Source organism: Neophocaena asiaeorientalis, unplaced genomic scaffold (genome assembly GCF_003031525.2).
Source record: "Neophocaena asiaeorientalis asiaeorientalis breed wild unplaced genomic scaffold, Neophocaena_asiaeorientalis_V1.1 scaffold223, whole genome shotgun sequence".
Lineage (NCBI taxonomy): Eukaryota > Metazoa > Chordata > Mammalia > Artiodactyla > Phocoenidae > Neophocaena > Neophocaena asiaeorientalis.
Window position 1 is genome coordinate 2,688,007 of NW_020175045.1, and position 13,573 is coordinate 2,701,579.

The 13,573-nt window shown below is 58.6% G+C and overlaps 1 protein-coding gene across 3 annotated transcripts in view; it reads left to right on the forward strand.

The window, feature by feature from the left end:
- MAD1L1 (mitotic arrest deficient 1 like 1) overlaps positions 1-13,573 on the forward strand; it is a 314,409-nt gene that overhangs the window by 137,215 nt on the left and 163,621 nt on the right. For 2 of the 3 annotated variants that reach the window (XM_024763473.1, XM_024763472.1), the window contains one exon: positions 6,477-6,621. In XM_024763473.1, coding sequence (XP_024619241.1) covers positions 6,477-6,621 — 145 coding nt within the window. Of the gene's footprint in view, positions 1-6,476; positions 6,622-7,631; positions 7,709-13,573 lie in introns of those variants that run through there. The other variant, XM_024763475.1, reaches the window with a different exon arrangement.

The following is a 13,573-nucleotide window of genomic DNA, read 5'->3' on the forward strand; positions in this document are numbered from 1 at the left end:
GGGGGCAGGGGTGGGGGAGTGGGGCAGGAGCAGACCCCCGGAGGTCGGGGGCAGCATCCAGCCCTCCCTCCCTGGTGGGGTCCTGTCCTTCCCTCCGTGCGGAGCCCCCACCGCCGGGTTACTTCAGGCCCACCTGTTCCCTGTGCTGATCTGGGTGGGTTCTCGTCGTCTCAAGACCCCATTCGGACACTGACCCTTGCTGGTCTGTATCTGCAGCAGCTCCCTTAGAGGGTCTTTGCTCCAGAAGCGCTTCTGTGTTGGTGGTGGCCCTGCCCGTCCTTGGCCTGTGGCCCACGCCCACCCTGGCCCCTCTTGTCTTTCCCGCAAGTGCGTCCTGCAAAGCGCCGAGATGAGGCACGGCTGGGCGAGCACGCGGGTCCCGGCTGCGGGCACCCTTGCTGCCGTTTTGGTGTCGTGCAGCTTCCCGGGCAGCCTTCAGGGCCGGAACGTGGTGGACCCACCAGAGGACCCGTGGGCTTCGTGCGGGATCGCGCGTGGGGCCTCCGCTCCCGCTGCTGGCGGCACGACCCCGCTTCCTTAGAAAACCACCAGGGCCTGTGCTCAGGGTGCTGTGGGGAGAATTTTGGGAACCGAAGCCTTGATTGGAGGAAACTGGAGGTGCGGGTACGAGAGAGGCCGCGTGGCCCCTCCTTTGCCGGTCAGCGTGTGGTCTGCTGCTTTGCGGTGTCCCTCCATCCACTGTTTATCCTCCAGGCCACGGCTTCCAGAAGTAAGCCCCGAGTCTTAGCAGTGAGGAAATCTGCGTTGCGTGGGCACCCCCAGCGGTGCAGCGCCCCTGCCGGTTCCCTCCCGAGGAGGAGGCCAGCCTGTAGCTGAAGCCCTTCTGGCTGGAGGCCAGCCTCTCTCCAAGCAGCCCTTCCCATCCTCGGGTAGCTCTGAGAGCTGGCCACCTGGAGGCCAGCTGTGCATCCTGTGCCCTCTGTGCCCCTGCCCTGTCCTTCACAGCCAGCGAGTCCCGAGCATCCTCACCGTGCCCTTGGACGCCCTGGCACACACGGCGCTGCACCCCAGGGCTCCGTCTGGCCGGGTCTCATCCCTGCCGGTTTCTCCCCGCTTCACCTGCTGCCACAGGCTGTCTCGGCAGCCCTGCCCATCGAGCTGGTGGTGACCCTGCTCTCAGTCATGTCCCGAGTCCTGCGCGTGTGCCAGCCGCAGCCCCGTGTCGTGTCAGATCGGCCAGCCCTTGCCTGCCCTTTTCTGCTGTGCCCTGTCCTTTCCACGACCCTCCTTTTCACTCTCTCCACAGGCAGGCGTGGAGAATTTTCCGTCTCTGAGGCTTCCCTGAGGAGCCGTGGTGGCACCAAGGCCCGCTGCCCTCCTCCTCCGGGTGGCTCTGGGGCCGGCCTGTGAGCCCTCACGCCCCAGACACACACACACAGAGTCACCTACTTGGTGGTGGCTTGGCTTGTCCTGCCTGGTGGCCGGGGCACACGGGGCACAGAACTGGAGAGACTGGAGGTCGGGCACCGTGTCCTGGTCGGGGCGGAGGGGCCTCGACTCAGTGGCAGCCCCCGAGGCCTGGTCTCCCATCTGTGGGACGGGGATGCTTGGAGAGCACGTGTGTGGTGGGTTGAGCTCTGCTCCTCGGAGCCCAAGCGTGAGGGGGCTTTAGGGGCTTTGCAGAAGTGTGAAGTAGATTTTGTTAGTATCATCCTAGTTTGCTGCTGAAGTGTAGCCACCAGGACTCAGCGTGCACGTGCAGTCACGTTCACGGCTTAACCCGCAGGGCCCCGGGCGGGTGACCGCGTGCCCTCGGGGAAGTACTCGTGGGCAGTCGTTGGAAGTAAAGGTCTTGCCTAGTGCCGTGTGTCCGCGTGAACGTCTCGAGCACATGTCGCCAACTGCAGGTTTGCTTGCCTCAGAGCTGTTCTTGGTTTGAACGTGGGCCCGGCCACGGCTGCCGGGTGTTTCCGCCCTCCATGCTGACGTTCCAGGCAAGACTGGGTGCCAGGCCCCCGGCCCACAGCAGCTCGGAGCGAGGGCTCCGCACAGCGGGGCGGTCCTTCCTGGGGTCGGTTGCCCTGCCCCGTCCACGTGCTTCCTAGAGGAGCTGGCCAGCCCTTTGGGCCTCCTGCCCTGCAGGCGAGTGTCACGGCACGCCCCTTGGCACCGGGATGCTGCGGTGGCGGCTGGAGGTGCGGAGCGAGGCCAGGGCAGAACCGCGCTGAGCGAGAGAAGGTCGTTCAGGTGTTGCCTGCAGCTTCGCAGCGTGCGTGTCCTTTCATCCTTCCTTGAAAGTAGATCTCCTTATGCTGGGGCTTTTCTGATGAAGATGACATTGCAGTGGGCTGCAGCAGCCCGTCACAGCGCAGAGAGGGGTTCTCAAGAGCTCAGGCCTTACTTCCTTCCGCAGATGCCAGCTCAGAAAGGTACTGATGGATGAACGCCCTCTCCCCTGAGAACTGAGGGCTTCATTTTGAACTCCCAGAGGTTCACGGAAATTCCACTGACTTCAGGGTTCAACGTAAGCACGGAACCAGAGGTTTAGTTTTTTATGGGTTTTCTCCTCTCTACTTCACAAGGAAGGCCGCGATTGAACTAGAGGGCGTTCCGCAGGGAAGAGGCGGCCATGTGGTGCTGGCGCTCTGGGTCGGGCCTCCGCGGCTCGGGGACCCACAGGCCTCTGTTCGCAGAGCGGTGGCCAACGGGCCTGCGACCCAGGCTGCAGGAGGCCCTCTCCGGAGAGGCTGAAGTTGTGCTTCACCTCCCGGCACACGAGGACAGGGGAGGGCCGCCTGTCGGCAGGTGTTGTGAGAAACCACTTTGGGGCACTTCGGGGGGAGTTCTTGGAAACGTTAGAAAACCACACTCCTGTACAAGACCAGGCCCTGTTTCTGCCAGTTTGTCCACCCCTTGTCCCCCGAGGCCCGGCTGTTCACGGTCCCTCCTCTCCCGCCCCCCCCAGGACGTCTCCACCCTGCAGGGTCGTTCCCTTGAGCACACCCTGTGCTCTTGCCTGCTCTGCCGAGAACCTGTAGACCCAAGTCAGCGCCTCCTGGGCCGCCCCCTCCACCCGCGTTGTTCTGAGAGGTCCTGTCTCTGCTCTCCGTCTTTCCCCCTCCCGCTCTCTCCTGCCCTCTCCATGCGGCCCTTCCCGGTTGCTCTTCCTCCCCTTTCTGTCTGCGCCCTCTGACCCCTCCTGGCCCCTGGCGCACACCCAGCGGCTTCAGACCCCCTCGTGCTGCCCTCTGGGGCGGTGCGGTGCCCTCTCACGTAAACAGAGCCTCTGCCCTGCTCTGCTGTAGCCTCTGGGTCCTTCCCTGCTTTCCCTCCCTCCTGAGCTGATCACGTATTTGCCCCTTCTTGTCCGTCTTCTGCCCGTGGCAGTCCTGCACTCCAGCCTCCCTTTCCCAGCTCTGCTTTGCCAGCCGGCGCCCTTTGCGGCCTGCGCGGAGGGGTGCTGCCGGGAGAGCCGCAAGGCCGCGGGGAGGGAGGCCTGTGCTCAGTGCTTCTCCCGGAAGGGGGTTCCTGCCGCTCCCTTTGCTGCCCGTGGCGCGGGGCAGCCTTTGCCCTCCCAGCACCACCCACTCCGGCTGGTGCAGGCCCGACGGCAGTGGTGCCCCCGCGGAGGCGTGGGTCCCAGTGCTCTCGGTCTCCAGATGGAGCGATTTCAGGGGACCCCAGCTTCTCCCTGAAGCTATCCGGGCGCCTTTCTCCTCTTTCACTTACCAGTGAGCCGCGCCCTGGGTTAAGCGTCTGCTGCACAGAACGCACGGCGTCTTTCCCGAGACCCGCACCGTTCAGAACAAGAGCCTGGGGGCTGGGGCCCATGGTGCCGCTTGACCCCTGCTGTCTCTCCGGGGCTGGGCCGGTTTGTCACCGGGGCTCAGGAGAGTCAGAGCCAGGCTGCGGCGGCCCAAGCAGCGCTCTGTGGGCAGTGCCAGCAGCACCGCCTCCTGTAAGTTGCCCAGGTTGGTTATTTAGGTCTAGTCCAGCTTTAAAAAAAACTGAGTACTGATGGAACATTAGGCCTCATGGCAGGCCTTGGAACTCGGGTGACACGGGGCTGGTGAGCCTGAGGGTGGAGCGCCTCCACTGGAGACCCCAGGAGACCGCGGCCCAGGCCGAGCGCCACTCAGACCAGCCTGCCAGGGGGCTGCCCTCCCAGGGCTGCTTGCTGGTGCCTGGGGTTGTGTGTCCTCTGCTGCATTGCTTCCCATCTTGGTTTCCTGAAGAGCATGTCGTGCAGGGAAGGACAGGTGCTTTTTCTAAGCGGGTGGGAGCTTTGCCCACCTGGGCCAAGCCCCAGGCCCCGAAAGGGTTGGTCGTCACCTGTGGGTGCTGCTGGACATGTGACTGGCACCGTGTCCTGCACTTGACATACTTGTTCTTGCGACATCCTGGGCCTGGTCTGGGGCCTCGGGCCCACCCGCGTTTTAGGGGCCCACACCGTGAGCTGGCGGTGACAGGCTAGGTGCAGGTGAGGTGTGCCCTGGGCCAGGCCCCAGGAGTCGGGGTCTCCAGCTCTCTGCAGGTGGGCAGCAGTTACCCTGTGGCCTTCATACCTGCCCTCGGCGGGGAGGCCTCCAGACCTCTGTGTGGGGACATCATGCTCCCGAAGCCGTGGGTCTTGGGGTCTGTCAGTTCCCACCAGGGCTGTCCCCAGAAAGCTTGTGCTCAGAGCAGCCCCGTCCCCTGCAAGCTGGCCTGGCTGCTGCCACCTGGCCTCGGCAGCTTGGACAAGGGAACCCGAGTTCCTCTGATTAAATCTCACGGCGGAGCAGTGATTCAAAACGCTGTGCACTTGCCCACCTGCAGTCGGTGATTCCAGAGTTGATTTCACAGTCCTTCGTTATTAAGTTGGCCCATGAATAGTTTTAAATTGAACTAGAACTCAAAATGGCCTCTTTAAATGTCTGTTTCAATGAATACTTGTACTTGTTTTGTTTTATTTTATTTTACATCTTTGGTTATGAAGCACGTGGAAGCGGTAGGTGCCCTCGGCCAGCTGTGCAGGGGGACTCGCTCTTAGAGGAAGGCTTTCTGAGGCGGCTGCGAGGGCTGAGGTGTGGGGCCCCTGGGTCAGAACGCTGCTCCGGCCCTGAGACCAGGCGTTCTCTGAGTCTCTTACAAAGTCCCGTAAATGCGTGTTCCATGTTTCCTCTCAAATTGTAGTTAGCTCTTCAAAGAATTATACTAAATTACGATAAAAAATAACCCCATACTCACTCAGATGTGAAATGGAAAAAATTAGCACAGCGGAGACCACCTCCAAAGAAAGCATTGTCTGCCATCCCTGTGGATTAAGGCTTTCTTGAAATCGTGTAATCAAAGCAAAGAAGGAAAAAATTGGACACCAAGAATGATACAAGATGCAGGTGGTGGTGTCTCTAGCGCCCCTCAGCTCCAACTTTTATATTTTCGAAGTCATTTCGTTGTCACTGGGCGTCACCCCAGCTAAATGTTACAAATAGCACCTTGTAATATAATCCTGGTAAGATCTCAAAAGAAAAATACAGAAGCAGAATATTAAAGGTTTGTCCTGGAAAGAGGTTTCCTCTGCTTGAAAGAAGAGCATGGACACAGCACCTTCGGCCCATGCTTCACGGTTCACCCGCCCACCCGCCGGTGGGGTTAGCGCCTCCTTTTCCTGGGGCATCCTCCCTCCCGGGAACTCTCCTGATCACCGTCCCCTCAAAAAGCCGGGGGGGGGTGTCTACGTGTGGGCACCTCCCGTGTAGGTGGGGCAGGACGGGGGTTCCTGAAGCCTGTGTGGGAACAGGCCAGGGCAGAGGACGGTCCCTACAGGGTGTGAAGGACTGATGGAGTTTTGAGGGAAAGAGCGGCAAAGACCAAACTCTGAAGGTGCCCTGCCAGGAAGTTGGCATGTGAGCCCATGGGTGCCCATCCGATCTGCAGTCTGAGGGACGGCTTGGTGGCACCGGAGGCTGCCCAGGCGAGAGGCTGTCACGGTAACCGGAGAACAACGTCAAGTGTGTGAACTGAGGCAGGGCGCTGGCCGCGTGGAGGGAAGCGCGTGCCCCGGGGTCTGCCCCCTGCTGTCGGAGCTCTGCGGGGGGCTCGACTCTGCAGGATGTCTGTGGAAGGGGCCCACCCTGGGCTGGTACTTGACGCCCCCGCGCCGCACGGAGCTGCGCGTCTGTGGCCGACTGCGGTCCGGGTGGGCAGCGCCTGCCCTGGTGGTTCAGCTCATGCAGAGACGCCCTCGCGAACGAAGCCCGCGCTGCTGGCCACTTCCCCACTGTGTGTGGAGCTGAGCTTCCCTCCCCCGCACCCTCCGTGTTCTGGGATCACCCTGGGCGACTCTTTGAAATCCAGAAGCTCCTGAAAGGCTTTAAGTGGCTATTCAGAAGTGAGGAAGTGACAGCGGGCTGGTTGCACGTGCGGCTCTATTTGGGGACCTGAGTGACGTGGGCCACGCTGGGCCTGGGGGCCGTCACTGGGTGCTGTCCTGGGGGCCAGGCCTCATCACTCTGCCCTTTTGCCTCTTGCAGTGCCCGGGGGCTGGAGAAGGCCAGGCTGCAGCTCCAGGAGGAGGTCCGCCAGCTCAGCAGCCAGCTGCTGGAGGAGAGGAAGAAGCGGGAGATGCACGAGGCCCTGGCCCGGCGGCTGCAGAAGCGCGTCCTGCTGCTGACAAAGGTACGGGGCGCCTGCGCGGGGGCCTGCCTTCCGGGCCAGCAGCTCCCAGCCCGCCCCTGCTGTGTCCACGCTTAGTCTTCTCTCCAGGCCCCCACGTTTGCCAGGGTCTCTACCAAGTGCAGTGCACCCAGAGCCACCAGTGATCTGTGTCCCCACTTCTCGATCAGTTAGACACCCACGGCGCTGCCTGTGAGTCACGGCTCACATCAGACTGAGCTCTCCCCTCACCAAAGGGGAGAGCATCTTGGCGGTTTAGCCAGCCTGCGCATTTTTACCCTGGATTGCTCTGAAATGCAGACCCTGGGATTCCCTGCTGGGCCTCTCCTCCTTGTGAAGGGCAGAGCCCGGGGCCTTCACGCACTGACCTGGGGTATCGGGATGTCAGCCCCGACCCCCTGTGTCTCACGGTGGGGTCAGCCCTCCCTCAGGCCTGGTGGGCAGGTGCAGCCTTTCCCTCCTTCGGAGCCCAGGGAGCGCAGGGTAGACTGCAGTGGGAAGCTGTCACCTGTGTGCGGGTGCGCCGGGCGGGATGCGTTCCTGCCCCCAGCTCCGTCTGGGCTGCCGGGTTTTTGCTAACTGTGCTGAGCCCGGGGGGCTCTGACCTCTGGCTTGATACACACAGCTCGCTGGAGCATGAATTACGATTTTTGTGTGAGAGAGCATTATTTAAAATGTTGCCTTGGATGCTGAAATTTCAGAAGACAAGGAAAGAAAAAGCCAGAAACTGTCCCCAGATGTTCTCTAGGCGAGGGTTGGGGTTGTCCAGATGCTGGCGGACTCCTTCCACCTGCCCTCAGGCTGATAGATGCTGGCGGGCTCCTCCCACCTGCCCTCAGGCTGAGCGGCCAGGCGGGGCGTCCCGTCTGACAACTGTTTGCCTGTTCTTGATCGTTTGATAAAAACCTGGGACCTCCTGGTCATGAAGCTTTTAGGAGGCAGGTCACATTCCGGCTGCTGAAAGCTCGCCATCTCCCGACCTCTCCAGCACATCCCCTGCTGTGTATGTCACGTCACTCGAGCTTCCTGGGGTCAGGCTTGGCCGACCTCGACGCCAGTCTTGCCGGTGGCCCCACAGGGGAGACGCCTGGTGAGTTTGCGAGCTGTCCTTGTGCGGGGCCCGTCGGTCTTGTCCGTGTCGTCCAGTTCCAGTGCCCGTGCCGCCCAGCGAGTGTCCTTGTGGGCTGGGTTGGCAGCCTGGCGGCTCTGCTTTACCAGGGTCGCGTCGGTTCACTGGTACAGGTCCCGCTGGTGCACCGGGCGGCCCCTCAGCGGGGGCATGTCTCCAGCGCCGCGGGCTCCGCGGCCTCGGGATCCATCGGCACCTCCGTGATCGTGCGCTGTGCCTGGCTTCCTCCTCGGGCAGTTTCTGGCCTTGAAGGTCACTGCTCTGGGCTCCCGAGGCAGGAAATTTCCACTCCTCTCTTCCCCCTGCTCAGCTGGTTGGAAGCTGATGGCGCTTTTGGTCTAATTCGGTCCTGGCCCTGGCCCGCTGCGCTGACAGGTGTAGCTCTGAGAGAGAGAGGTGGGGGAGGGGGCGGTATCGATCGCCCGGTACTGACAGATGACTTACACCAACTGTGGCTCGGAGGCATGTTTGCCATGGGTCGGTGGCCGGGTCAGGCGCGCGGGGTCCATCTTGCCAGCCGCATGATTAAGCTGTTCGTCGGGCCGGTCTGCAGAGGGCGGCCAGGCTGCCGCTTCCTGGTTGGAGCCGAGCACGTAGGTGGCCCCGTGGGCTCGCACGGCGGCTCCCGCGTGGTCTGCGTGCTTCCTGCTCGAGGCACCTCCAGGACGGCAGCTGTCGGGTCTCGAGGGTGCTCTGATTGCTGATCTTCCTGTCTTCCTTGGGAGACACCCCCACCCCTCTGGGAGCCCCCGGACCAGCTCCCTGGGGTAGGGCGTGGCGAGTGCAGTGTCCCGCCCTCCGCTGCGGCGCTGGGCCAGGCGCGCCGACAGGACTCTCCTGCGCCCCCTCGAGGGCTCTATTTGCCTGTTTGACATTTCAGGGTACAGTGCTTGGAATGTGTGATTTTATTTTGAGACCTTATTAAGCATCTCTAGTCTAAGGGCTTAATTGTTACTGATAGCTAAGAGTGTAATTACCTTGGTAAAATACCACGACTATTTTAAGCAATTGAAAATTGGCTTCGAGAACTGGGTGAACACAAACCATTTCCCTATTTGAAATGAGCTATTTCCAGCGTGCCCCTAATATTCCACAATATGGTTACAGAATCGTATTTATAGACTCTAAGCAGTGAAAGCTAACTTTTAGCATGAAGTTTTTCAAAAAGTGAAAGTAAAAGCCTCCCTTCCCCCTCTTTCCTACACCCCCCCGACCCCCATTTCCTGGTGGAGCAGCCTTTGGAGGAGGACACCTGTCATTGGTGTCTTACCTCCAGGGTCACAGTCTGGCAGTGATGTCGTCCCCCCGCCCCCGTGGGACCCCCGCTGTTGCTGCTTAAGAAACAAATACGTGGGCAGAAGGTGAGCTTTTGGGAAACTGAGGCAGGAAGCACATGGGGATGTCCCAGAAGAGGCCAGAGCTCCTCTTGCCTTGTGTCCAGAAGAGGCTGTCCTGGAGGAAGGCTCCCGGGAGCAAGTCTCCCTGGGCCGGGGGAGCAGTCGTCGCTCGGGGATCCGTCGACTGCCGGGACTCCCTCCCTGCCCAGGATCGTCGTTACGCCCAGGAGGCTGCCCTCAAGTGTCCTGGTCCTTTTCTGACGGAGGGGCTTTGGTTGGCTGTTGGGGTTTGTGCTGTTTACGTTGTGTAAACCTACCTCTTTATGTTCCTCGTGTTCGCTTGACAGCTTTGAGAAATCACCTGTGGTTTGGCAGGAGCTGTGTGACGGTGAGGCTTGTCCAGCTGCCGGCCAAGCCGCGGTGGGGTCAGCAGCTCAGCAGCGGGGAGGCCCAGGCTTGGGCCAAGGGTGGCACGTCCCTGTGGTTCTCTGCTGAAGCCCAGTGCTTTCCAGAGCTGCTGGTGCCGATCCATGAGACCAGGAGAGTAGCCTGTTCGCTCTGAGGTTCTCCATTCCTTCCTGATCTCAAGTAGCTCAGCCCTGCAGGGATGCGGGCAGTTCCTGCTTTGTACGTGGAGAAGTTGGGGTGTGCGTTAGGTCAGAAGGAGTGGGGAGACTCCTGGGTTAAAGTCAACCTTCACATCCTTGAATTCTGTCCTGGACAGCAGGTGATGAGTTTTCTGGAGGGAATATAGGCAGGTGGTAGGCTCTGTGTCCCTGGTGAGGGCAGGCTCGGTGGTGGCCCCGCTTCTGTGGGCACGTCGAGGTGTGGAATGCTGCTCACAGAGCCTGTTCCCACAGTGCCTGTCCCAGGGTGCACCCCCCACCCCCAGTTGTGGGAGAGTCCCGGCCCCCCGGGTCTGCACCAAAACCCGGTGGCTCTGGTTTGACTCACTCTGGTGGGTACGGAGGCACCAGCTCGTTGTGTGAGACCCTGGAGCCTAGTGAGGTGCGGGCCTCCACGTCCTCTCTGTGAAGGGCCCGCTCCCGCCTTGCCCTCCCGGCTCTGGGGTTTTAGAGGGTTGTTTCCGCCCTGAGCCGGTAGGAGTCTTGGTTGGAGACGCCTGAGGCAGACGTCCTCTCCTGGGCCCTCTTCACCCCTCCTTGTGTCTGGGGATGAGCAGCAGTGGTCGCCTTCGTGCGGTCTTGATGGCGGCTCCTTGTGGCTCGTGATGGACTGATCTTTGGAGGTGAGGAACTCTTCTCTTCTCTCTGATCTATTGTTTTACCTTTTACATTTGGGTGTCACCTGCACCTGGAGTTGATTTCGGGTGTGAGTGAAGCAGGTGACAAGATGATTTTTCCCCATTGAAAGTGCCATTGATCCAGCACCGCTTCTGGAAAGACCCCTCTGTTCCCTGTGTGTGGTCTCGTTGCCTTAAGTGTCAGTCAGTGACTGCCGATGGGCAGCTCAGCTTCTGTGTCCTCTGTTCTGCCCATTGGTTCCGTCTGTCTTTCTGCCAGCACCACCCTGTCTCCACTGATGCAGCTTTATTGTGCTTTGATGTCTGGTAGTAAACATCCAGGTTGATTATTGTTCTTTAAGTTTCTCTGGCTCCTTTTGGTCCTTTGCCATATACATTTCAGAATAAATTTGTCTGTTTACACACAGAAAATCTCCTGGAATATGGTTGGGGTTACAGTGAATAAACTAGTTTGGGGAGAAATGACACCTTTACATTATTTCATTTTCTGAACCAGAACATTCTAATTCTTCCACTTATTTAGATCTTCTTTAATTTCTCTCAGCAGTATTTAGTTTTTAGGGTAGAAGTCTTGCACATTGTTAGATATTTCCCCCCTAAGTGTTTTCTATGTTGATGTAGTTGTAATGGTGTCTCTCACGGATTTTACCTTCTCTGTGCTGGTGCCGGGCTGTGGAAATGCAGTTAAGCGTCTGTACCTAATAGCCCTGCTAAACCCCTTAGTGTGAGAGCAGGTCTCCCCGTGGACGAGCCTGGCTGCTTGCGGGTGCGTGGCTCACGCAGATCTCAGGAAGCTTCAGTAATTCACCGCTAAGAGCCACGTGTGCTGTGTGTTTTTTGTAGATACTCTTTATTGGATTAATGAAATCCCCATCTACTTGTAGTTTTCTAAGAGTTTTTATCATAAATGCCTACCCCATGAATTTTGATGTGGGTTATTTTTATTATTCTGTTGAAAATATTTTTCATATTCTTTCTGGATTTGTAAAGGCTGACCTTCAGGCAAGGTTTACATGTTCCAAGCTCATAATGTAGGCAGATGGGAAGGCTGGAAAGGAATCGAAAGAAAGAACCCAAACTCATTCACTCACTTTGTTCTTCACTTTGTCGTTGCACAGATTCTTATGGGGCGTCTGTTCTAGGCACCGCTGAGGCGGCAGTAGGGTGGGCAGGGCTCTGAGCTCCTGGGGTCTCCCTGAGGTTGAGAGGGAACAAACAAACAGAGAAGAGGAAGCCAGAGAAGCCAGGGAACAGCGCCCAGTAAAGGAGGAGACTGCTAGAGCCTGGTGGGTGGGTTAGTTTTATGTTCCTTAAAACACAATTTTAGATGCACAGGAAGTTGTGACGATGGTGGAAAGGGGGGCCCCCGTGCATCTTCCACCAGCTTCCTGGGTGGTAGCCTCCTAGGCGATTCTAATGCAGCATCAAGACCACAACTGGCGTTCCTGCAGTGCGTGCGTCTGTCAGGTTATCACCGCGCAGATTTGTGTAAGCACCGCTCGTTCAAGATGCAGGATTGACCCTCCACCCATGAAGGCCTCCTTGGGCTGCCCCCTAAAGCCACCCTGGCCCCCTACCCTCACCCCGGTCTGTTCTCCATCTCTGGAAAATTTCGCAAGAACGTTGTGTAAATAGAATCATACAGTATGTGACGTTTTAAAATGTTCATGTTTTAAATTGAATAACTTTTATTTTTTAGAGTAGTTTAGGTTTACAAAAAAATTAAGCAGAAAATAGAGAGTTCCCATGTCTCTCTTCCCCCGCCCCACAATCCCCTACCGCTGACATTCCTGCATCAGTGTGTGGTCCGTTGTTCCAACTGCTGCGTGAGCTAAAGTCCACAGTTTACAGTAGGGGTCACTCTGCGCCGGATTCTCTGTGGGTTGTGACACGTGGTTAGTGTCGTGTGCCCCGCGTCACACAGGGCACTTCACGGCCCTCACGGTCCTCTGTGTGCATCTGGGCACCCCTCCCTCCTTCCTTGCCACGGCGACCCCCCATCCGTTCACTGCCTCCGTCGTTTCACGTTTTCCAGAAGGCCGTGTAGTTGGAGTCCCACAGTGTGGAGCCTTTTCAGACTGGCTTCTGTCACTCAGTACTATGCGTTTCAGGTGCCTCTGTGTCCTTTCTTGGCTTGAGAGCTCCCTTCTTTTTATCCTCAGATAAAATCCATTCTCTGGATGTGTCGCTGTTTATTTACCCGTCACCTACTGGAGGACACCTTGGTTGCCTTTTTGAATAAAGCTGCTGTATCATCCATGTGCATGTTTTTGTGTGGACGTAAGTTTTCACCTTAAACACCTGAATCACGTAGAAAGAGTGTGTTTAGCTTTGAATGCTTTTCATACCAGCACATCCTGCAGTAAGTCGTTGGCCTCTATTTTGTGAAGCTTTTCACACACCGTATTTTCGTTCCTTTTTGTGGAAGCTCGTTGAGGCGGGGGTATTTCCGTCTTACTGGTGAGACACAGAGAGCAGGCGGTGATGCTAAACCTGGAACCTGGGTAGGCGGGCCCTGGCTCTTCCGCCACGGCCTCCTGCTGGTGTCACCGCGGCCGCCAGGCCTCCCTCCCAGGAGCATCTCCGTAGTGGCTACTGGCACTTTCACTGTCTCAGCTTTTTGTTTTCATTACACCCCCGAGCATAACTGGGGGGCTCCTAGAGCCCCTGGGGGCCTGTCTGTGGCGTGCTAGGGCCCCCGTCTGCTTTCCTGTGGCTGGTGAGCGAGGCATGCGGCAGTGGGGGCCAGGGCAGTGCGGCGGGGCGTGGGGGGTGCTCTGTGGCATGAGCACATCTGATACGCGTTGCCCCGGCTCCCTGGGAGTCACCAGGGTCGCTGCGGTGTGGGCACCCCCTCAGCAGCACCTGTCCTGTTGTCCCCACGTCCTCCACGGTGGCAACCTGCGTGCTGCCACCGCTGGGCCTGAGCGTGCACATGTGGCTGACGCCGCCGTGTCCTCATCGAGGCCCCTTACCTTGGAGAAAAGCAAATTATGTTTGTTTCTCTTGCAAAAGAACATAAATGCCACCAGCTGCTTTTGATCACTCATGTTCATCCTCTTCCCACATCCTTCCTTAGAGTCGAGCTTCCTAATCTTATTAGAAGGATTTCTCTCGTGTGCCTCCTTTTCAATGCTGAAAATTCTTGGTTTGGGTAGCACGGAAGGAAACGCTTAAGAAGCCCAGAACCTGCTCTGTCTTCTGAGAAACGGAATCCTTTGTGTG